Source organism: Cupressus sempervirens, chromosome 2 (assembly GCF_028749045.1).
Source record: "Cupressus sempervirens isolate cs-2001-9-10 chromosome 2, ASM2874904v1, whole genome shotgun sequence".
In the NCBI taxonomy this organism is placed as follows: Eukaryota; Viridiplantae; Streptophyta; class Pinopsida; order Cupressales; family Cupressaceae; genus Cupressus; species Cupressus sempervirens.
In genome coordinates this window covers 613,862,561-613,888,358 of record NC_143119.1, presented here as the reverse complement: position 1 = coordinate 613,888,358, position 25,798 = coordinate 613,862,561, and the positions used below count along the sequence as shown (strand labels likewise).

Genomic DNA, 25,798 nt, shown 5'->3' with positions numbered 1-25,798 from the left:
CAAAATAAGCATCAACACTCACAGGAGACATGGGGTCATCATCATTAGCTAATTGAACAATTTTCTCCCATGTGTTATCAACATGCCCATCAAGAGCACTTGTGTAGGTAGCCCTGCAAGAAACCTCTACATCCATCCTCTACATCTCATGCTTTTGTCATAAGAAGATGCTCTGAAGATCTTTCTCTTGCTATGAGTGAGTGTTGAATTTTTGATGTAGCTGCAAGATAGATCGTTCATGCCTCAGTTTTACAATCCAATGTCTTTCTGATCGATCCTACTTCTCTGTTCTAGCTCAGTCCAATATTTTAAGATGAATGTTTTTTATCGTGGCTCTTCATATCTGGTTCTTTTCTTCCATTTGTCGGTGGTTTTATTCATCTTCAGGTTGCATTCTCATTTTGTCTTTTCTTCAGCCAGCACATTATTTTCTTAGTCTGTTTGAGCACTTTATTTATCCAGTCAGTATGCCCTCTTAGCATGTCGGTTATGTCAATGGGTCTGCTGGGTGTATTCTTTTCTTTTACGTCAAAATATTATTATGTTATCCTCATTCGAGCATGGTAGACAAAGAGACTCATGTGGGAGTTACATTCTATAGGTACCTTTAGTCTCTTCATTACTGTAAGTTGGATTTTTATTCTTTTTAAGCATTATTTGTATGGGCTGGTTGTGGTATCATTCAAAGCAACATTTTCTACAGAAAATATATACTGGTTGCAGCACATTTCATATACAAGCCTACAGATTATAATGGTGATTGTATTTGCAGCATGTTCATTCTGTAAGTCTCTGGATTTTAATGTCTATTGAGACCGCAGCATCTTACATTTATTTTTGTAATAAGTCTTATTGCTGTAAGTGCAATTCTATATAATTAAATTCTGCATTAGCTTATCAGTGACATTCAGTGGTTATTGCAAAATCTTTGAGCCTTATAAGGTGGAGACTTCATATTTGATTCAGTTATAGAATTTTAACAAAGGATCGAATGTTTTGTGAGCTGGGTTGTTTCCCAGGATACATGATTCTGTTGTGTTTTATTGCTCTCAATTTTATATTCTTCTGGTGAATATTTAACACTTTGGAGGTGAATTATAGTAAATATGAGCTATTCTATTGCTTCTTTTATAACTGTCTTATTTGGACTGTGCATGTACAGTTGTAACTGACCCCTTGAGGTTGATCAGGAGGGTTTAAGCACAGTTAGATATACCTCTTTGTTACATAAGCCAGTGAAATAGTTGTTTCCCTAGGTTTTTGATTTGGATTCTCAGGTTCCTGCTTCTTGTTATCTTAGCTAAGGTGGAGTGGAGAGCTTGTAGTCAGGACAATCATTTGTTAGTGCATGTGCAGTGACTAATTTTCGTTGATTTGTCTCAGCTTCAGGTAGTTATTGATAAATAGTTGTAATTGGCTACCAATGACAAAGGTGTTGATGACAATCTTTACCCCTTTAAATAGAAGTGTGATAATCCGGGAAGCTATTTGTTTTTAGGACAAAACACTACCAAATTGAAGTGCAATCTGCATTGACAAATCACTTGTTAAATAAATAGGAGTAACAAGAGTCGATGCCTTGCCTAGTGAACCACTTAGACTCAGCAATAAGAGTGTTCAATCATAGCTCTTTAAAATGTATAATGATGTTTAATTCTATAAATTGAGAGCTATACAATTTGTCTATTTTCCATTTTTCATGTTATCTTTAGATTGAAATGTACCTGGTTGGGACCTTGCTTTATCTATGGAAATTTCTCGATTATATTTTCTGTAGACTAGTTTCATATATTTTCCTCCATGCTTCTCAATGTTTATTTCTGAAGTTTTGTTCCTTTATATTCTTTAAAATGAGGAAAGGGGCGTCTCTTCATTTGATTTAATTTGCTATATTATATTTATTATTATTATGTAATTATAATTAATGTTGGTTTTTTTGATTGGTGATCTAATAGCTTGTATTAATAGAAATAAGGAGTACATGCATGTGTTAAGCAATCAAGAGGCCATTGAGCAAAAATCAACATCAACCTACTACTGCTACACATCCAAGTATTACGACATGAAAATTGTGTTGAAATGCCCCAAAAAACCACAACGCTGAAGGCAAAACCTGTGCCTACTATAATTGGTTACTTGAACCACCCTGCTGCCTGTTCCTGGGAAAAGTTAGGGTTCCATGATCCCCACCCCGCCAATTGAAGCAGAACCACCCCGACCAACCATTTCACCAGATGCACCCCCACAGTCCGCTAGAAGGGACACATCCACACTCATGACAACACCACCAAAACCGGCCCCAGGAACACCACCGTCCTCACTACACCCTGCTGCCATTTCGATGAAAGCTGACGACGAATCAATGGACGACCATCTTCTCCATTAGGTGTTGAGGACTTCATAGACGTGACTTTTCGCTTCCTTTGTTGATCACTTGCCCCCAGAACACCAGCTTGCTCACAGGTCCGCAAGTGGAGCAGTAGCTTACACCACCCCGTGCATGCAGGAAGTAAATGTGCCTCCACTAGAGCTGCCAAAGACTAAACAAGCAAGGGCTAAAGCTCACCCAACTCGCTACCAATGAGACACCATGATCGTTGCCTGATGTGCAACCCAACTCCAATTTCTGCCATGTTCACCACATCCTCCGAACCAATTCCCCATTTTGCCTCCAGACACTTTCTTGCCACACCCGAAACTTCAACCTTTGAATCTGCAACCATTAATAGGGATGATATGTCTAGATCTGACCAGGGCCTCCAGTCATGCCACAAATACTCTTCCCCAAACATTACGATCAGTGTTGTTATTAATATTAATATTAATGCAATTTTTATATCCTGATTAGTTAATCATTATATAAAATTATATTTTATTGTTTTATAGAATAATATTTTAATTATTATTTGATAATTTGATTAATTCACCTACTTTAATTTGTGATATTATAACATGATTATAATGTTAGAATTATATCTTTATTATCTATAAAAAAGTAAAAAAATATTATATATTATTTTATATTTATATTTATTATTTATTAATTTAAATTAATTATTCATTAATACCTTTAATTATATAGATGTTATTTTGACTGGAATATTACATAGATGCATCTTTTATTCTTTGTTTCTTGCCTCATTCCACTGCCATCACCAAATGTTTGTACATTTATTATTCTCTATTTGGAGCACATCCTCAGCTCCTCCAAATTGGCATCTCAAAAGCATAGACGAGCTCAAGCTTGTTTACCTTTATGCTATTTGATTCTAATTGTTTTTACTTTTGAGTTCCATTAATCTGCTATATTTATATCCAGGTATCAATCAAGTGCCTTTCATTCTCTCTTTGGATGTACATTGAATTGATTATTATTGTATGCCAATGTTTTGTTGATGTAAACAGTCCTTTTGATTGTGGCAGTATCATTGCATATGTGGTAATACTTAACAATATTGATTTGTTGGAGGATGGACCTAGCAATTTTTTTTATTATTATATTTACTTATTGGTTTGTCCTCTTTGGTTTAAATCTGATGTAATATTCATGTACCAGCTTATGTAGTTTTTTCACAGAATGGATATGTGCAAAACTTATAAGGAAGTGGCATATAAATCTGACTAGCTTATTAATGCTGCTAGATAAATAATAGGGTAAATATGCATCTTTAAGATAAGGATGTTTTAATGATAAATAGTTCATTTCTTTTGAGGAAATGAAATTTTACTTGCATAATTGCAGGTTGAATCTGACAACTACATCAGCATAATGTCTGCATTAGAGGCAGTTCAGCTCTCTCTCACAATACTGACTCATCCAAATATGCCAAAGAAAGTGTATAAAGAGGAGGTACATATTTATCAACTTTTCAATATTGTTTTTTGATTGCCAAGTTTAACTAATTAAGACAACATTTTGGCTGGCCATGCATGTTGAACGCAATTTGGTTGTTTTATGCTATTTTAAATTTCCCATGGCACAGAGTTGTGATTAGCTTGTTTTATTGTTGGCCATAAAATATTGCATCTTTATATTCAATTTTTAATTAGATAAACCTGATTGCTTCTTGTGCTATATTAAGGAATTTTATGAACATAATCAGAGTTTCCTGTCATATATTGACTGCTTCCTTTGCTGGGCGCCTTATGTTATCTAGATCTTTTTTTCATCCCGGTTCTATTAAACTACTGTACGAAGTCATGTGTACCATGGACATCTTGAATTCTAACTATTGAGGTTAGCCACACCTTTTTGAACTACCTTTTTGTGTGTGTGTGTGTGTGTGTGTATACAAAGACACACTATGACTAAGAGAGCGAATTTACAGTTGTGATGACATTGCAGCCATAAGTAGTCCACTTTAAAAATAGCTAAAAAATGAAGGTGTTTTGTGTATCTGTACAGTCTATTTTGTAAACATAAAACCTATCGTTGCTCTAATATATGTATTGGATTCGGAAGGGTATGGCATGTGAAAGAATATATTAGGTTTAGCATTTGCAATCACCTTGTGCACCATTTGACATATTCAGAAAGTATTTACCATTCTGCAACTACTCACCATGTTTTATTATTTGGTGAATAACACCCCAAAAACCTCAAGATTATTTCTGCTGAGATATGATGATTATTTTGTAAAAAATTGCTGACCTGTAAAGCAGACTTGGCAGATGTGGTAGGGACGTAGATGTGTCTGGGATGCATAAAAGCATAACAGTCTTCTGTTTTTTGGTTTATAAAAGTCAACATGCTCGTCTCAACTCATGTGATTCTTGCATACATTTGAATTAGTTGCGAGGATTTTTAGTGGAGTTTGAAGGGCAGATTCAAATTTCAAGGAAGGTCAATAATATATTTTGCATCTAGATGATGAAACTACCACCAATAAATAAATGGTGTTTTTAAAGCCTTGTTAGTACTTGGCAGGATAAGTAGTTGTTTGTTCCTGAGTTGTTGTGTCAGTTGTGAATAGTGGCATCCTTAGCCAACCATTTGACACTCACTATGTTTGGATCAGGAACTATTTCGTGGACATGATTGTACAAACATTACGTTCGGTAATAAGGGATCATATCTTTTTGCCATATGATTGTCTCAAATACTTATTTGTTCTGTATGATATGTTTTGTTCTATATCATTGTTTACTCAACACATAAAGAACCTCATGTTTGGAAGACCACTAAAGCATTGTTTCCGGATTTAACTTTGAGATCAAATCAAATGGCAATAAGTAGAATGACAGAGTAATGGGCTGACTGTTTGAATAGAAAGTACTAGTAAATGAAGTTGATGACGAGAAAGAAACACTGGCGGATCAGGTCACGAAAGACTTGTTACACTCTTGGGAAGTTTTAGTTGATCAGTATATGCAAAGGGAAACCCAAAAGCGAGTCATCCTTGAGGCCATAGTATGCAACAAACTCAAATGAAACCTACAATCTTCGATCTCCTTAGGAGAATTCCAAGGCTGCTGGTACAAAATTTTGTTGAATTGCAAGACCAACGCAAGGAAAGGAACTAAGAGCAACATTAGCAACAAATACTGCGATGATTCAAAGAAAGGATAGTATACCATGAACAATTAATGCCCCTATGATCAAATAAAGACCAATGTATCACATAAACATGAGGAGGGAAAACCCATAAGGAGATATATTCGTCTAAGAGAGTGAGGTGAGCTGAGACAATGATTACAAGGAATTGTTGAAGGCTCAAAAAGTAGCAGAGAAGTAGGAGTCAAAGTGTTAGTTGAAGCTAAAGTGGAGAGAGGGAAAGACCGTGTATGTGGTGTGGGTTGGAATAAGTTGCCAAGAACTTACTAGTCTCGAAGGACGAAATAGATCTTGGTTGCCAAGTAGGTAATCAAAATATGTACATCGCTTCAAGCAAAGACAAGTTCACAAATAGTACCAGTAATTCATCCATGCGATTGGGCAAGAACAAACAAGAAAAAATTAATGTCCAAACTGAAGTTATTGAAATCTTTGAATCAATTTGCATCATATTGGGAACTTGTCTTTGTTGAAGGAACTATAAATAGGTGATGAACTGAACGCATTGAGGGAGAGTACAAAATTGAGAAAGGCAACCAAGGTGTAGAAGATGCAGACAAGAGAAAGACTCCCATATGCCATTGCAAATGTGTAACAATGTAGGAGTCTAATAGTGAGGATGTCCACCATTATTGTTTGAAGGCATTTTTTTGCCACACCATGGGGAATCGTCATCGGTTTCAATACAGATCCGCCGAACCAAAGTCGACGACATGGAACGACCTTAAGAAGAAATTTCAAGAAGAGTTTAAGCTATTGGGAGAAGTGGTTGTTCGTCAAGGGATTGTTCCCTCCCTCAGAAGAAAAATAAATGTGGTGCCCTTGTCGTTGTTAGTTGATGCTTACAATTGAGCAATGGAGATAAAAAGCAAGAGTAAGATAATGACAATGCAAACTATGCTACAATTAAAATGGCAATGACAAATATATGTGGTGACACAATTAACCAACAACAAAGGAAGCCATTGAGGGAACCACCATGTGAAGAGGATGAGGCTAGTGATCACGTGTTGGTTGGAAGTTGTACATTGAAAGAAAAGAACATAAGTATGTCATTGACGTGAGGAGTTAGGTGGTGAGTGAAGAATTGGTGTCCAACTCAAAATGTGACAAGGGAGAATTCAAGATGGATGAATAGAGAAGGGCGATGTAACCAAATGATAAAGGGGTTTTTGAATGTGAGGAATGTTCTGAATACGAGACTAGCTCACTCAACGACTTATTTCACTGACAGATGGTGGACTATAAAGTGTTTAAGCTTTCAACACTGTTGATGTTTCTCGGATCTGCTGCAAATGTAATGGCATTGCCTGTTCAAGGTATATGTTTTCCATATGCAACATCCTCTCATTTATATTGAGCATGGGTGAATGAATAGACATGTCTATTCAATAAATAGATAATTAATAATACAAACTTAATTATGTTATATTTGTGTGTGTGTGTGTATAGATCTCAAATAATAAGCTTATATCTCACATAATATTATATCTCATATATAATTATATGAATAACCATAGAGTTATCTGACAGAAGCTATCAAACATTAACACTCCCTCTTAGCAAGGGAGGATAAACACAAAACAAATATTACACCATTGGTAATATAAGTATATCTCAGTAATATTGCATACGATATCAAGAGTATTGATCTCAAGAATATCAACATATGATATTTATCAAATACTCAAACTTAGGGTAAGATATCACATTTGATATCAAGAGTCTTGATCTCCCAGAATATTGACATCCAATATTCATCAAGTACTCAAAAAACAAGGTTTGATATCACATTTGATATCAAGAGTATTGGCCTCCCAGAATATCATGTAGTGCCTGCCCCTAAGTCGTATTTTCAGTTATCTTGCCAAACTCTTTTAGGCCAATTTATGTTTGATGATTAGTATTATTATTTTAGAGATTATCAGATGTTGTTTTATACTCAATTTATTATATGATGAGATTACTTGGTACTCTATATTTCATGCATGTATGATGATTATACAATGTTTTCAGATATTGATGGTTTATTATCACATGTGCCTTCTTATGGATACTTACCCCATACTGCATGTGTATGGTGTGCGTGTTTGTTTTATTTATGTATGGTGTTTCTGATGCGGTTAAGGAAGGGAGTCGTAGTCATCGGGATCTACACGATGCACCACTTCCTGCCATTGTTTGTTTATATTAGAATATTGTGTTTGTACATGCGTGGATTTTATGCCGGTTGCAGGTACTGGGTATCGACTTCCCTGAATTGCCAAGATGAGCGTACCCTATCGTATTGTCTCAATGGTAAGAGAGGGGAGATAAACTCTTAAGTCCAAATCCTAAACCCTGTAGCCAATTGTCCTAATTGATAATTAGGACAAGTATCTGAGTTAAGTACCCTCCGAATGCATCAAAGGATGTAATTTCATGATTATAACCCTTTTTGTTTGATTTAGTATGTGTTTTTCTATGTTGGGTTTTCGTATGATGTTATATGAGTCCTTGCTGTGTTTTCTATTAATTAAGTCTAATTAAAAAGATTAATTAATGATTTAATTTAATGGAGAATTAATATGATGTCTTTAATATTTAATTAATTGAGAAATTAATTAAATAAAAGAATTAAATTTGGAAATTAAAGTTCAAGGATAAATTTAGAACAGGATAATATTTATTTAATTTAATAATAATATATTTAGAGTTCATTTTTAAATAAATGCTAAATATTATTGTTAATTAAATTAATTAAATATGTTATCAATTAAGTTTCTAAAATTAATTTTAAAAGTTGAAAGATATAAAATTATTAAGAATTCTAGATCACATGATCTAAGCATGAGTTTAAATATGAGAAATAAATTAAAAGATTAAATAATAGAAATTAATAATGTTCTTTTAATTTCATGAAGTGCACATGAGATTAAAGTAATAAATTAATTTAAAATAGAAGTCAAGTGGAATATTAAATAAAGTTATTTAATAAATCAACTTAATGTGCATGAAAGTTGAATGCAAAAGAAAAGAAAAGATAATAAAGGTTAATTTGGAGTTAACTGAGTTGTGAAAAGAGTCTTCTCGGGTGAACGCACAATTAGTGCCCCGATTTGAGGAGAAAATTGCTTATCACAACTTTGGGTGTTCATTTTTGGGATACACGAATTTGGACGGGAATTTTTGGGGAGAACTTTTGGAAGCGAATTTCAGAAGGCTAATACCAAAGAAAAATTTTCGGAAGAAGGTTATTGAGAGGAGCGAATTCTCTTACAGTTCCTGGAGATTGCATAATAGCATCAGGATCAGGTAAGGTCTTGTGTTTTTGTTTATCAATTAAATACGCAATTATCTTTCCTGTCTTCTTCGTGTCTGGGGTTTGTAAATTCGAATTCTCTGTGATGAAAGTTTTAAGCTTTCAATATTGTGAATTTATTAATTGTTCGTCAATAATTTCTGTGTCCATGGAGACTGGAAGAATTATTAGAATTTAGAACCTTTGTTTTCTTGATTTAGAAATTAAGATTTAATTGGGTAAGGGTTTTGAATGTAAAATTGAAAGTTCTAATTTAAAAAAAAAAAAAAAAAAAAATATATATATATATATATATATTATATATATTTTCCTTGGAGGATATTGTCTTAATAAAAATTAAATAAAAACTAAATTTAAAATAAACATTATTTATTTTATATATATATATATTTATTGTTTTAATAAAATTAAATAAATCTAATTTAAAATAAAATTAATTTATTTTATACATTTATTAAAATCAAAATTGGGGATTGTTTTAAAATATAAAAAAAGAAAATTAAAAAAAAAAAAAAATATATATTGTATTGGAGTGGGGCGGGGCCACCACTTCCCACGCCCCACACTCCCACGCTGCCACAGCAGGTGGTACTGCTGCCTGCGGCAGCAGTAACACCTGCGGACGCAGGTGGATGGCAGGCCGGCGGGCCTTTAAACACGCCATATTTTATATAAAAAAAAAAAGAATTACGATTTACTTTTATAAATCGATTTTTTTTGTAAAATGTTTTAAATAAAATTATTTTATTTAATATGATTATTATTTAATTTAAAATTTATTAAATTTTAAGTTATATTGAAATTTTATTATTATTTATTAATAATTTTATAAATAAATAAATTATTAATAAATATAATATGATTTTTTATGTATCACTAATTAATCTTATTTAAAGTTTGACTTAATTAAGATTAATTAAATCAAAAATTTGTTTAAGCAAATTTAATATTATAACATCGATTTTAATGGAAGCGTAGATTATTATAATCAACTAGTATTATTAATAATTTAAATATTACCTTAGATTGTTTTAGGACTTTGACTTAAAATCAATTAAGGGTAATTAGGTGTTTCATTTGGAGATAGGAACGAGATAATTTGTAAAGGTGAACTATAGATTCTATCTGTTTAAAACTTACGTTCAACTGGAAATGGAAACCTCTCATTAACTCAATAGTATATTATCAATCAATCAAATTGAACTATAAAACTTTTGACTTGAAAATAAACACTGAAAATTGAAACCTTATTGTTTAACTCAACTGTATGTTTTTAAATCAAAACCAATTGTGAGACTATGATGTTTTCTATATATTGTTTATGTTTGAGTGTTATGGGGTTGGTTTAGCGTTGACCAGTTTAGGTTGTTATCAGAGGCTCGGGGTTGTGAATGTGATGTCATGATGATTTGGTCTCGATCTTTCTTAACCCGACCATGGTAATGTGATGAAGTGCTCTATGACATGATTGTGTTTACTGTTTGTTATTGCTTTCTGTCTTCTTATGTGACGTTGTGGTGTATATATATTTGAGATACTTGACTTAACCATTTTCGAGTCTCGATCAGTTATATTTGATAACCATTTTTGAGTCTCGATCAGTTATACTTGGTTTGCTTTTCGGTCGCTTGAGAGGACTGAAGTGTTTGTTATGTTCTTGATGATGTCATGTTTTGACTTGACCATTTTGGAGTCTTCGATCAGTAGTGTAATTTACTATTGGGATACTTTTTGGTTGCTCATTGGAGAACCATTGGATTTTGTGATTTATCATTGATGCCTTCAGTTGTTGATAGAGAACTGTCGTGATCATATGATTATTATTGGATGCTTATATGTTGCTCATGAAGAACTGATGTAATTTTGTGGCTTATCTTTTATGATGTTTTTCAGTTGCTTGTATAGGACTGAGGTGGTTTTATTATGATTCTTTGATTTATGATTTCATGAGCCTAGGGTAGGTTATCTATGTGTAGTGTCGGGAAGTGGCTTGCAATGGGGATCGGGGCCCTAAGAGGCTGCCTGGAGTAACCCATTGTAAGTTGATTTAATAAGTGAAAACATTTACACTAAATGGGAGAAAATGAACCTAACAAGATAATTGTATGTTCTCTCCCATGCCTTGAGTGCTAGTACAGACTAGGATGGGGTAGAGAGAACGCTTGGTTACGACCTTGCATTCCATAGTATGCCTCGTTAGTACGAGAGGATACTAGTGGCCGCAGGGATCAGTAGGGACCTGGGATTCCTAAGGGATTGCTCGGGTAACTTCTACGTGACTTTTGCGATGACACTTTCCCGCTTGCATATTAGGTTTCCTACGTGTCTTGTGGTACCTCTGGGTTTAGATGTCTATCTACGTTGGAACCCTTGAGTTAGTATACTTTTAGGATTTCCCAGACTTGGAGAGTACTTGTGTTTTGGTGTTTTGATACCTTGTTTGGGACTTGAGACTATCTCCTCAGCGCGGTGGGAGTGGACCATTTAGGTTCCACGCGGTCGGGTGGTAGTGCTTTTACTCTTACCATTGAGATCCGTTCCGTGGTCACCGTGGCTGGAGTTTTCTTGATTGGCATTTACCTTCATTCTGTACTTGGATGTTTTATCATTATGGATGTATTGATGTATCATGTATGGTGGATGATTTCATTTATTTTACTGTACTTTGTATCATGGATTTGAGGATGATGTATCTTTATCTTTACATATGTATATTCTTTTAAGCCTTTCATACCCTGTGACTTGTGCAGTGGATGATTGAGCATTCCGAATTAATTTGCCAAGAGGCATTCGGAACAAATGTATTATATGGACATGGGTCTTCTGATTATTCTTTCTTATGTATGTGATAGTTGTTAGACTTGGAATTAATTAAATTTAAATGTGACTCAACGTCTTGGGATCTTTAAGAAATGTAACTTGCAATGTATGTTTGTCGATGATTACATGTTATTGCTTCCGCTACTATGTGTTTGATGTGTATGTTATACATTCTTACTTAAAAAAAAAAAATGTTTAGCAAACTTAGTGAAACTTTAGGTTAATTCTTTTGGATCCCTGGCGGGGCGTTACATATCAATAATATTCACCAATTACTCAAAAACATTTAGATATCACATTTTCTATAAAGAGTATTGGTCTCCCAGAATATTAATGATATTCACCACTTACTCAAAACGTTTAGACATCACATATGATATCAAGAGTATTGGCCTCCCAGAATATCAATAATATTCATCAAGTACTCTAAGAGTAATGGCCTCCCAGAATGTTGAGATACAAGACATTCACCATTTACTCAATTAATTAGATCTCATGATACAAGTTGATTGTAAGATTGTCACCTTACAACAACTTCTCCCAAATAATGTGATGATCATTTGGAAGTTGTCACTTCCTCATGATATACACAGGGGATAGACCCATATAAATGTCACATGGTCACAATCCTCTTAATTGTGACAACTTATAGAGCATTAGAAAAACCATCTTAGCATGGTTTACTCCCTCTTAATCAATAAGATCGGGTTCACTGAAGGTTAACCAAATAGCTCCTCAGTCTTCTCCCTTTGAATCTTAATCTCCCTCTTTTTCTTGCAAGAACATTCTCGGAGGAAAAGATCAAGGTATATAGCTCATAAGAAGGAGACTACTATTATACTCAAGAATAATAAATAGTTCTACATAGTAAGAGTATTCCAATAAAATATAGATAAAATATATTTTGAATATATATGCATTCATTCAACCTTCTATATATATACTTTGATCTATATTTTAACATATTATTTCATTTTCAAATAAATAACTAAGATTATGAAATTCTCATTTAGTAATTAGTTTTCACATAAGAAATAAAGAGATAAATACTTATCTCCATGTCACCTTTTAAAGATTCATACATCTCTGCTCTACCATGCTCATGTGGTCTAAGGAATGGCGAGAATCCCTTTTAGATACATGCTCCACAAGAATGATTTAGATGGATCTCTTGTTAACTTCCAAAATATATTCTCCTGATAAATGCTATGTGGATGCTGATATAGGGTTGGTGATTTGATTGTTTTCCATTCTCACTGCGCCAAGGTTCCCTATGAATTATATTTCCTCCATGTAATTCACTGGACCATTTAATGATGTGGACCACTTTATGAATAGAAGGGTACAGTATTTTCAAACTTGATATCTATTATTCTGTTCTATCCACCCTAGCATGGAGTTGCGCAAAGAAACGTGCTTGTTTTGCAATCCTCTGCAAACTGTATACTGAGCGCATCATTCTTTTCTATCGCACTTTATAATCTTGTTTTCTGAAAGTCGTATCTCTTCATTGACCACTGTAAATGATATCCAGATTTAGGGCACCATTACTTGAAATAATCGCATCCTTTGTATTATTTTGCCTTATTCCCCGATTTAGGAGAAATAGAACAGTTGCACATAAAACTGTACATAACAGAAATTCAATAACTACGGCAATATCCGCATGTGAATTGGAACTACGCATGCAGCTCTGCAGCGAATCATGATAATTTGCCAATTGATGTTTCCTTTCTTGCATGCTCGGGTACCACTTTTCCAATACAGTGTCCACAAATTCAAATGTTTTTGCTTTGTTATGATGGCCCTTTGGAAATACATATATTTCCCTTTCTTTGCGGATGGTAGAATAAAATTGCAGCATATGCTATAAGGTTAAAGTGCATTCGCAATATCCATTGGGGGCTCTCATGAGAATATCACTACCTGTCATTTGATTTGGGTTCATTTGTGTGAGGCAGTAGCTCCAACTTTCGTGACTTGACTTGGTCTATGAAATTCTCAGCATAATTAATCAGCTCTTTACTGGTGTTTCCCTACAATGGCTATGAAGTTTAATTTCTGAAACATTGATCACCATTTGCAATAGCAATACAGATCAAAAATTTAATCTCCGAGTCATAACATTTCTTCACTATTGAAGCTTTACAGGCTGGTAAAGAACCCGCTCTGATACCATGTTGATGTTTCTTGGATCTGCTGCAAATGTAATGACATTACCTGTTCAAGGTATATGTTTTCCATATGAAACATCCTCTCATTTATATTGAGCATGGGTGAATGAATAGACATGTCTATTCAATAAATAGATAATTAATAATACAAACTTAATTATGTTATATATGTGTGTGTGTGTGTGTAGATATATAGATCTCAAATAATAAGCTTATATCTGACATAATATTATATCTCATATATAATTATATGAATAACCATAGAGTTATCTGATAGAAGCTACCAAACATTAACAAACACAATGTGCTATATATTGGCGATATAGAGGAAGCCACCAAAAGAAGTTTCTCTTTATAATATGAAGAACTTAAAGGAGTGGCGCAAGTGGATGAGACCCCTGGACACCTTTTTGAACAAGACAATACTATAAAATATGAAGAGCCAGTGCGAGAAAGTTTACCTTGGGTGATGATAATGATCAAAGAGGCATAAAGAGAAAATAGGGGAAAAGTGAAATGTCAAAGAAAGTAAGTACCCACTTTGGGAATTCGAAAAGTTTAATTTTTTTTGTAAAAGAAAAACTATTTTAGGTTGAGTGATAAGGGCAAGAGAATTAACAAAGAATGTCGTTGGTAGAAATTGTGTAGCTGACGGGCTCATGTTGTCGGTAAAGACTTTGTAGCCGACAGGTAGATTATGATTGTTATGTAGCCGACGGACCCCTTCGGGAAGGTTCGATAGGAAATATTTATACCCCGTCTGGGATCACTGTAAAGCATCTTATGCTTTGTATTTAATCTCTTGGTATATGCGAGTAATAAACGGATTACTGTTGTTGCTGTTCTTGTTCATTATCTATGTGCATTAATCAATTAATTTATGTGGCAAACATTTGGCGCCGTTGCCCGATGGACCTAGAACAAAGGCTGGAATGAAGACTGATGCCGAATCAGTTAAACAAAAATAAGAATAAGCTAAAGGAAAAAGACGAAATTTGCATAGCTCAAGGAACTTTAATTTTAGCACAGTAGGCTGAACATAGACGGAGGTTTCAGAAGATTGCCGACGGACACAAAGCACCGAGGAATTGTTGGAGGAGAATCGACAGTGGGTGGAATTGGTGGAAGAAGCCAGGGAGGAATTTTTGAGCCTGTATTCGCCAAGGGAAGAGAATCTAGACGGAAGGGAATCGACTCGCATGGCTTAGAGTGCTAAGGGAGCACGAGCATGGAGTGAACTCTTCGTCCGCGATACACTTCCGGAACAAAAGACCCTTCTTCACCAGAAAACACAACGGTTGGAGATAAGACAACTGTTGGAGAGACTGCCGGTGTGGGAGTGCAAAGCCATGTTGTGGGAGTGCAAAGCGCTGGTGTGGGAGTACAAAGCACCAGTGTGAGAGTGAATAGTGCCAGTGTTGTAGGACCGAACAATGCCCGTGCACAAAATCCAGTAGTGATGGCGGGACCAAAGGAAAAGTTGCCAAAATTTGATGGCGATGGTACGGCTGATCCGATCCGACACTGTAAAACATACGAAACGATTTGAAGGGAAAATGGCATAATCGATACAAACGAATGGGTTCGACAGTTTCCGGCCACTCTACGGGTGTTGCAATTGATCGGTTCGCCGATGTAGATCCCCAAAAATTAACCACTTGGGACAACCTTAAGGAGTTTACCACCGAATTTCAATTGCTCCACGACAATAATGAGATCGTAGCCGAGATAGACAACACAAAACAAGGGAAGAATGAAACAGTTCGAGTCTACGCCAAGAAATTAAAAGACTTGATAAATAAAATAGAAAATAAGCCAGCTGATGGGCTGTAGAAAAGATGGTTCATTGAAGGCCTACACCCGAAGTTGCGGAAGAAGATGAAGATTGTGCCACCGTCATCATACATTGAAGCATACAATCGAGCAATGAAGTTGGAAAGTGAGCAAAAAACAAAGAAGAAAAAAGAGAGTAGTTCATCCGACTCAAATGATGATGTGTCCTTGGGAGAAGATAGCAGCGATGATGAAAGTAGCAGCAAGAATGTCCGAGCCCTCCAAAAGGATATGATTCGGATGATGAAAGAATTCAAGAACATGCAGAAGGAGACCAAGGGAAATGAGCTATGGTGCATCGAGTGCAAGAAAGAAGGCCATACGAAGCGATCTTGTCTAAAGGACCAATTTTGCGAGATTTGCTAGATCATGGGACATTGCACGAAGGAATGCCCTTTCAATCTAAAAACAAGAGGACCTCAGTAGGTGTTCCTAACACAGGAGGCTTCCGCAGCAGGAGGGAGCGGGAACAGTACGGAGGGTGCCACGTCGGGAGGGTACAAAAATAATTGGCAAGAAAAAAACAACAATAGCAACAATAATAATGGCAGTAGGAGTCGAATTCAGTACAATGCGAACGGCCGACTCGTCGTTCAATGCCGAGCGTGTAATTTGTGGGGCCACTTTGCCCAGGATTGTACAACAACTAACACACCAAAATTATTATGTAGATTGTGCGAACTCGGTGATCATGAAGATGCCAAGTGCTCGAAGTCAGGGGTGAATCTAATCACCATTGGGACGAACAAAGAGGAGGTAGTGGCAATCACACGGAAACAAGCGAAACTATACCCCAACCTAGTGGAAGAAAAGAAGAGGCTGGAGGAAGTACGGAAGAAAATTGAGAAAGCAACACAAGCAGAGACAACCTCAATTGAAGGACACCACGGGCACCTCACCAAAGAATTGGGCGGAACAGAATATTCTATGATAGATATTACAAACGGAGGTATCTGTCAAAATCAATGACCTGTTGATCACAATGCCTTAGCTCTGATCGGCACTCTCAAATATCGTGTCAGCTGGTAAGTTACTAGGAGAACTAGGAAGAGGGAAGGAAATTGCCGCCGGTGGAGAAAACCCAATGTTGCTAGCCCTCGCATTTGGACGGCATCCAACAATCTTCGAGATGGGGATTCTCGGAAGTGTGCTGACGGACACAATTGTCGACGGAGGGTCTGGCGTGAATGTTTTACCCGAGGATACCTGGAAGAGGTTGGGACAATTGACATTGTGGCCACCTACATTCCAGTTATTGATAGTGGACCAACATGGCATTAAATCGCTTGGCGTCCTGATGGCACAACCGGTGACAATTGGCACACATCCGTTCCTGCTTGACTTTGTCGTGATCCCACTGAAGAGAAAAGGATACAACGCCATTTTGGCCCGCGGATGGCTTATTCAAGCCAAAGTTAAACATGATTGGAAGAAAAGCACTGTATCACTTGAAAGCAAAGGGAGGAAATTCGTCATTGATTTGCACACCCAGATGGTGGGGGAAGAAGCTCTGTCCTTAGATTTTGAAGAAGTAGATGAGGGGAGGCAGTGTATGGAACCAAATTAGGAGGGAGTCTTGCGGTTGGAAGGAGGATCAGTAGACGACGATTTGGATTTTGTCAACTGTCTTAACCACTGGCAGATAAAGGACTATGAACTATTCCAGAGTTGCAATGTATTGACAATAGATGAAGGCCACGACAGAGATGAGTTTCCAAGAGAATTCAGAGAAATGAAAGAGGGGGATGCGCCGTTGGATGAGACACCCGCCCATGCATTCACTGAGGGGGAGCCCATTAAATACATCGAAGCCACGCTGCAAACGATGAATTTGGGAGATGAGGCCGAACCGAGGAACATACTGGTAAGAGATAACTGGGATCTAGTATCGAAAGCGGCGACATTCAAGATATTTTTGGAATACAAAGACATATTTGCGTGGACATACAAAGATTTGAAAGGAGTATTGCCGGAGTTGTGTACACCGCATCCCATTGGTTGAAGGTGCAATCCCTGTACGGAATTGACCCTACAGGATGAACAAGAACTACGCGGCACGGGTTACAGAAGAGATCAACAGGATGCTAGAAGTCGGTATTATTTTCAAGGTGTAGACAAGTGAATGGGTGTCACCCATAGTCATCTCACTGAAGAAGGACACCACCAGATCCAGATTTGCGTTGATTTCAGATGCTTGAATGCAGTCACAATTAAGGATCCCTTCCCGATTCCATTTACGGATAGTATATTGGAAGAAGTCGTAGGACATGAAATCTATTCCTTTATGGACGGGTTCTCCAGATACAATCAAATTTCAATAGCAGAGGACAAAATGAAGACGACATTTGTCGTCGAAGATGGGTTGTACACATATAACCGGATGCCATTCGGCTTGTGCAACGCGCCAGCTACATTCCAGCGAATCATACTGGATATCTTTGATAAAATGTTTGTGGGAAACTTCAAAGCGTTCTTGGATGATTGGTTTGTATTTAGTGCCGAGGACAAACATCTGGCAACACTGGCTGAATGTATGGAGAGATGCCGACGAACGCGCCTAGCCCTGAATCCAAAGAAGTGCAGGTTTATGGTTCCGTAGGAAAGGTTGCTCGGACACATAGTCTGTAAGGAAGGATTGAAGACAGATCCGGACAAGGTCAGAGTCATATTGGAAATGCAACCATCCACCAATGTAACGGAGGTAAAATCTTTCCTTGGACACAGGCTATTACAAAAGGTTCATTAATTTTTTTGCCAAAGTATCATACCTGCTGGACAAGTTAACGTGCAAAGGAGAATCATTTAGATGGGAGAAGGAACATGATGAGGCATTTGAAGCGCTGAAGGTACGATTAGCTACGACACCCATCTTGGCATATCCGGATTGGGATAAGGAGTTCCATGTTCATGTCGACGCATCCAACTATGCGACTGGAGCGACCTTGGCGTAGACAGGCAGCCACGGGTTGGATCACCCAATATAGTTTGCTAGCCGATTGTTATCAAGAGTGGAACAAAACTACAACACAACGAAACGGGAAGCATTGGGCATGGTTTACGCAGTACAAAAGTTCTGACACTACTTGCTGGTGACATTGTTTGTATTCTATGTGGACCATCAAGCTTTATTGTACTTGGTAAATAAACCGGTCATTCAAGGAAGAATTAGCTGGTGGCACCTTTTGCTACAAGAATTCACCTTCAAAATTGTTGTATGGGCTAGGAAGAAGCATGTGTGTGTGGATCATTTGTCGCATATTAAAACAGGTGAACTAGCGGATGGAGGCGTGAATGATGACTTCCTTGATGCACAACTATTCCAAATTGCAGTACTACCGAGATGGTATACTAGTATTGGGGAGTACTTAGCCACAGGACAACCACCGAGGGAGATGCCAAAAAATGAAAGACGAAAATTGGTATTGAGTCGTACATTTTAGTTGATTAATGGATTGCTGTACAAAATGGGGCCGGATCACATCCTTAGACGATGTGTGTTGGAGGAGGAAATATCGAAAGTATTGAAGGAAGCACATGAGGGACCAACAGGTGGACATATGAGACCCGACACCACGGCGAGGAAGATACTACTGGCAGGACTGTGGTGGCCGACAATGTACAATGACGTACGGGAATGGGTCATCGGTTGTGACACTTGCCAACGGGCCGGGAAGCCACTGAAGAGAGACTTTATGCTGCTCAACCCATCACATGCGCAGGAACTCTTCGAACGATGGGGATTGGATTTTATCGGACCTTTAAAGGTGAGCAAGACTAGACGGTGCCGATACATTGTTGTCGCAACGGAGTACTTGACCAAGTGGGTGGAGGCACACGAACTACCAAATAACTTAGCCGTCAGCATAGCAAGATTTATTTACGAGCAGATCATTACCAGGTATAGAATTCCATTACAGTTAACAAGTGATAGGGGTGGACACTTTGTTAACCATGTTATCAGACTGCTCACCACTGAATTCGAGATTTGTCATTCATTATCGAGCCAATACTATCTAAGAGCAAAAGGATAGGCCGAAGCTACAAACAAGATCCTGGTATCAATTATTTACAAGTCATGCATGGTTGAAGGTGAAGATTGGGAGGAAAAACTACCTTCTGTTCGGTGGGCATATCGCACAGCATATAAGGTGACAACAAGGCACACACCATTCCAATTAATGTTCGGACAGGAGGCAGTGGTACCAGCGGAGTTCATGATACCGAGCCTGAGAATATCACTGGAAAATAAGCTAGGTGACATGTAAAGATTAAGGGAGCGGTTGCATAATTTGAACAAGCTCGAAGAGAAGCGATTATAGGCGTAGTGGGCCACGAACGTGACAGAACAGATGTTAAGGCGTGGCATGATAAGCATCTGAAACTCAACAGGTTTCAACCAGGTAGTTGGTACTAAAGTATGACGGTCGGAGTGAAATCAAACCAGGAAAGTTTAAGGTTAGATGGGTTGGGCCATACCAGATTCGGGAGGTAGGTGACAATGGAGCAATAAAATTGTGGACCTTGGACGGGCACGAAGTGCCTCAGGCAGTCAATGGGTCGAAGCTGAAGAGGTACTATGCTTCAATGGGTCGAAATTGAGGGAGTTGTATTTTTTATTTAAAAAAAAAAAAAACACTCAGCTTGGAGGCTGCCCACAGGTTGACCCGCAGATGACTTTCTCGTGGATGGCATGTCTTTTATCCCCGCGGATGGCATGTGCTTTATATCCGCGACAGTTGATCCTTTCTTCTTCCGCGAATGGTTTTTTTCTTTTCCTTGCCGCGTGCTATCTTATCCTCCTGTGGATAGGCTTCCGTGTACATCTGTTTAAGCCCCCAAACAAACTTCTGTGGATTATTTTCTTGACCGCGGTTTCTCTTCCTGTGACTCCATCTTGCGTTCGACAGCTGTTGCGTCCGCAACTTAACTAGTTTTCACGGAGTCTTTCTTTTAAACTTGCAGGTGTTACTGTATACTCCATGGGTTGTATTTTTTTGTCCACATGCATTTTTTTCGAGCCTTGGCATGCTTCCATCAGCACTTTGCGTATTTTCATGTTTGTTGTCCTATTGTGAGGCAACATTATGTGAAGGAGGAGACTTGTACAAGATACGCAGTTTTGAGTTTTGTTGACGGCCATGATTCCATTCCTTCATTCCGTGGCTCCAGTCTTGGTAACATTATATGCTTCGGCAAGGGTATCGTGAGTCCGGCGGTTGGCGGTGTTAGACCCTGTGGATGAGTTTTAAGATTCTCGTGGCTTGCATTGTAACCTCTTCTCGGATGCATTTTTTCTTTTCCAGCCGTGGTTAAAAGTTAACCGTCGGGAGAGGTAAGAGGTAGCGGAAAGAAGGAAATTTAACGCATATTCTCTGCAGGAAGGCAAAAGCTACTGGAACCCTACATTACAAAGGTGGGAAAGAAACGATTATTAAATGGAATTAGCAGGGAAGTGGAAGCAATGGAAGAACTAGCTCAAGGCTAATATGGAGAAGAATGCTAGGATTTTAGCTTCTGGAATCCGAGTTGCAGGGCCATCCGCTTCCAGCAGCAAGAAACAGAAAGTAAGGGTAGAATTCACACATCTTACTGTTCAATTTGAAGGGCTTGATGGCAGCGAATGCTGAAAATGGTGGCAGGAGATTCTGGACACATGGCTAATTAAGCAGATTTTGATATGGGCACAGGTACATTGGGCCATCCAGCTTCTAGTTTTATCCATCCAATTATTTGAATCAGTTTTGCGCACCATGATGGAATAATATAATCGGCATAGCAGGACCAACACATTTTTATACAAAAAGAACTGGATGACGGTTTTGTTTAAACCTAAGGATTTTACTAGGGTTTTTGGCATCCCTGGCCCAGGAGGTAAGAAGGTGGAAATCAAGAACCACAAACTTTCTCAAGAACGGAAAGAACATTGGATACGATTAGTAGGCCGCGATCTTATGCTCGAGGAGATGGAGTCAGTGATAAAGGGGTCTAAATGCAGAGGGCTTCAGCGATATCTTATTCGAGAGGGCCATTGGAGGTGCATTATGGATGTCATCAAGAGCAAGTTGACAGGGGCAACTCGGGCTTCAGATATAGCATTCCCACAGATTGTATTCATGAATGGCATCATGAACGACATGGTGTATGATTGGGCTACAGTTCTTGCCGACAGGATGGAGTTCATGACACTCCAACACCACACATTCTTTATGCTGCACCATGCAACTGGCTTGTTTTTGGAGGCAACAGTTAATCAGATACCAATGGATGATTTTGAGGCTCTACCGTGGGGAAAGTTGGCACAAGGAGAGCCTCCAATATTTTATTGGAGACATTTGGACATGGGTGGGACAACAGCAGGGCAGAAGAAGGTATTTCGGGGATTGCAGGCTCATGGGACACTAAGAGTGGACGGGAGGAGACTTCAGAGAGTAGCAGGGTTGAGTACAAGGAAGAGAGTACTTTTGCGGAAATTGGCAGTGAACCAACAGTTAGCAAGCCCACATTTTTTACCCCGCCGCAATTGTTAACTTCAGCGCACTTGTCTGCCACCACTTCACACATTCCCCCGTTTGGTTAGTGTCATGCACAGGTCGTTATGACCCCATAGACGGTGGCAGATGTTGTCCCACAGACAGTAGCAGATGTCCCACGGGTAGTGGCTAGGGGTGTCCCACCGACGATAGTTGTTGTACCAGCGACCACTCTAGATGTTGCTTTCTCCACGACCATGACGAATGTTGTGTCTCCTATAGCTTTGGTTGAGGGATTGCTTGTCCAAGATTGTATGCCAGACCCTGTTGCACCAACAAAGCTAGAGTTGAGTTGCCAGCGCCAGAGTCTGAACCCCAGGTTCATTTGGATGTGATTGGTTCAGATGTTGTGGTCACTATTTCATCTTCCTTGTTGATGGAGGCACAGTCAAAGCAACCCAAGAGAATGGAGGTGATGGATAGAGCGAGCGAATTTTGAGGCAGCAGTTTCGGCTGATTCTTGCCGAGGTCGGACTGTCCATTCAGTCCCCCAGTCATGGAGGAGTCCCTCCGGGACCAACAGCCGTATCAGGCCCATAGGAGGTGGTAGTTCCATAGTTAGAGAGTGCCCCCAGGAAGGAGGAGGCGACACCAGATGTGGACATGGTTATAGTAGCGGTAGCAGTGACGAACAGTGATGGGGAATGGACCATGGATGATGTGTCGAAGGAGGATTCAGAGGAGGACAGATGCAGAGATTGCCTCAGGGCTATGTGGGCTATGTTGTAGAAGGGACACAATGTGGCATTACAGGCTACGACTCAGCGAAGAGAGTGGCATTTGGTTCGGGCTTATATCAGGGGGATTTGTCCGCTACGGTTGCATTCATGTTTTGAGGACAGAGGATGGCTAGCAGTCGAGACACTGGAGATGTTGGCGGATTGGGCCACCGAGATAGAGTTGGGTCCATGCAACACTTCCATGGAAAAGTTGGCACATGAGATAGTAGGATTGCACAAAGAAGTCTACTATGCTCGCAGGTGTGCGGAGATGGATAGGGCAGTTGACAGGGTCGCAGCGGAGAGGTCTCTGGCAACAGAGAAGGAGGCTAGGGGAAAGGTAAATGCAGATCTGGCCAGCCAGCAAGCAGCATGGGCAGCAGAGCGTGCAACACTGTTACGGGATAAGGAAGCGACTGAGCAGGAATTACAGTTAGCAAAGACCTAGGCTATGGATGCAACGCTTCTCTTGAAGGAAGCTGTAGAGGTTAACACATGGATTCAGAAGGATTTGGGCATTTGGACGGAGCAGGTCTATGAATTGCGCCGGCAGTAGCAATCTTCACAATCGCAGCCTCCTCTATAGTGTATATGCTTTCTCTATTGTATTTTGTGGTCTCCTTTTTTTGTTAGTTTTGAAGTCGCTAGGAGATGACTTTTCTTTTGGGGGGGGGGGATGATGTCGTCGGTAGAAACTGTGTAGCCGACGGGCTCATGTTGTCGGTAAAGATTTTGTAGCTGACGGGTAGATTAGGATTGTTATGTAGCCGACAGACCCCTTCGGGAAGGTTCGGTGGGAAGTATTTATACCCCGTCTAGGATCATTGTAAAGCATCTTATGCTCTGTATGTAATCTCTTGGTATATGTGAGTAATAAATGGAGTACTATTGTTGCTGTTCTTGTTCATTATTTGTGTGCATTAATCAATTAATTTATGCGGTAAACAAAGAAAAGAACACATTGATGAGATAAGATAAGATAATAGTAGTAATGTCCAACAAAAGACCACAAAAGGTCTATGGTACTGAGAGTTTACAATAGGACAACAAACAACAACAGGAGCACCAAGTGGTGTCCGAGAAAAAACAAATAACAAGAACAAGAAGAGAAAAGAGAAGAGAAAAGAAGCGCCGAGAAGTCAAGGCAAAGACAAGGAATCCTTTGTTGCCTAAAAGAAATCAGTCACAGAAGGATAAGGCTGTGGGGGAATTGTAAGCACTGATCCTTCACCGTGAGCTCCTAGATGAGTGTTGCTGACATAAGAAACTGCTGTCAGGTCTGACAGATCTGAATGACCAGTAGAAGTGGATGACCTTTTCACACCCTGTAACGGGGATAAGGGTGAGAAAATGGCAGTAATGAGCTGATCAGAGGAAGGCTGGGAAGGACATTTTTTATGAAGATATTAAAAATGGAAAACATTATAAAAGTATTAGGAAATATGTACTTGAGGGATAAAGAAAAGGAAATAAGAAGTACTGAAAAAATAAGGTGTACAAAAAGAAAGTAAAGAAATCAAAATATTCATATAAAACTCAAGTCTTTTACAAAGCTAACCCCAAGGTAGAAAGGCAGTTATAAATTAACTGCAAGACAAGTATCCTTGCCAAAAGAGTGACATGCTAGAGCACAAAAGACAAGAGGGCAAGGTTAGGAAATCACCCATAAATTACCATATCCAACCATGTACAAAATTGACCACTAACAAGAGAGGCTGTAAGGGTGCAAGGAAAAATTGTATCGTGCACGTTGGGGCTGTAGGTGGATGATAAGCAGCCCTAAGAACAAAATAGTAGAGGTAGGAGATCTTCATAGGTCATACAAATTAAAAGATGTGCACATGGGGTTAGTGCAGTTCGATGAAGATTAGAGCACAAAATAGAAAGGTTTAAAACATTGTACTAGTCGTACTTGGAGAACAAATTGTACTTGCTAGAGAAGCTGCACATAGGGGATCTTAAGCAGGTATGTAGGAAAACCATATGACACCAGGCATAATACAGTGGCCATGTGTATATGGAGGAGCTATAAAAAATGACCATACAGGCGAAGCGAAGTGATAGGTAAATCACATGAGCTGTACTTGGTGTTGTACGAGTGATAAAAATTGCACTTGGGGATTTTGAGGAGGTTATACAGTTTGGAAGAAGAGCTGTACAAATTCAAGAAGAAATCATACATGCCAATTACGAGGCTATATGTGCTAGGGTAGATATATTGACACGTGGTAAGCAATTCAAAGGTGACGCAAAGCAAGAAAATAGTACATGGCAAGATAAACTCTCAACATGGTCAAAATTAGTTGCAAGAACTCAAGTAGCTAGGATAGTTATTCAAAAAATGAATAAATTGAATAAAATAAAAAAAAGACAAAGGCACTAGATCATAATCAACCATGGTGACATGTAAGGATCTCTACTGGACTGGCTCAGAAATGTTGAACTTTGACTATGAGAATTTTGTCAAACAGTTGTCATGAAATCAAGTCTTTAAGCAGAATTATTACTGACATGCTACTCTACTGATTTCTAACAGAGATGGTATGCAATAGTTTTATTAAACTATGAAAACTCATGTTCCTTCAATCAATTTCTGAAATGGTGGTTCAATATCAGTAATATTGCAAAATGGATTATAATCTTATTAACACCCCACAGCTGTGGCACAATGTACCAATGACAGTTTTTTCCCAACTTCAATTAGAACGGAAATACAAGGATTGGAGTGAGAACAGTAATTAACATACAGTTCTGTCCTTGGAAGGAGTACCAACTAAAAGTTCAATGGAGTTCAGAATGTCCTCCCAGCATCCGTGTCCTTGTATCTGATATCAAATGTCGTCTGCAGTATTTAACACACTAAACCG

The 25,798-nt window shown here is 38.4% G+C and overlaps 1 protein-coding gene across 2 annotated transcripts in view; it reads left to right on the top strand.

The window, feature by feature from the left end:
• The window catches only part of LOC149574878 (sister chromatid cohesion protein SCC2-like), a 210,077-nt gene that overhangs the window by 58,612 nt on the left and 125,667 nt on the right, over positions 1 to 25,798 (top strand). For both annotated transcript variants that reach the window (XM_089814728.1, XM_089814727.1), the window contains exon 6: positions 3,743 to 3,850. In XM_089814728.1, coding sequence (XP_089670854.1) covers positions 3,743 to 3,850 — 108 coding nt within the window. The remainder of the gene's footprint in view (positions 1 to 3,742; positions 3,851 to 25,798) is intronic.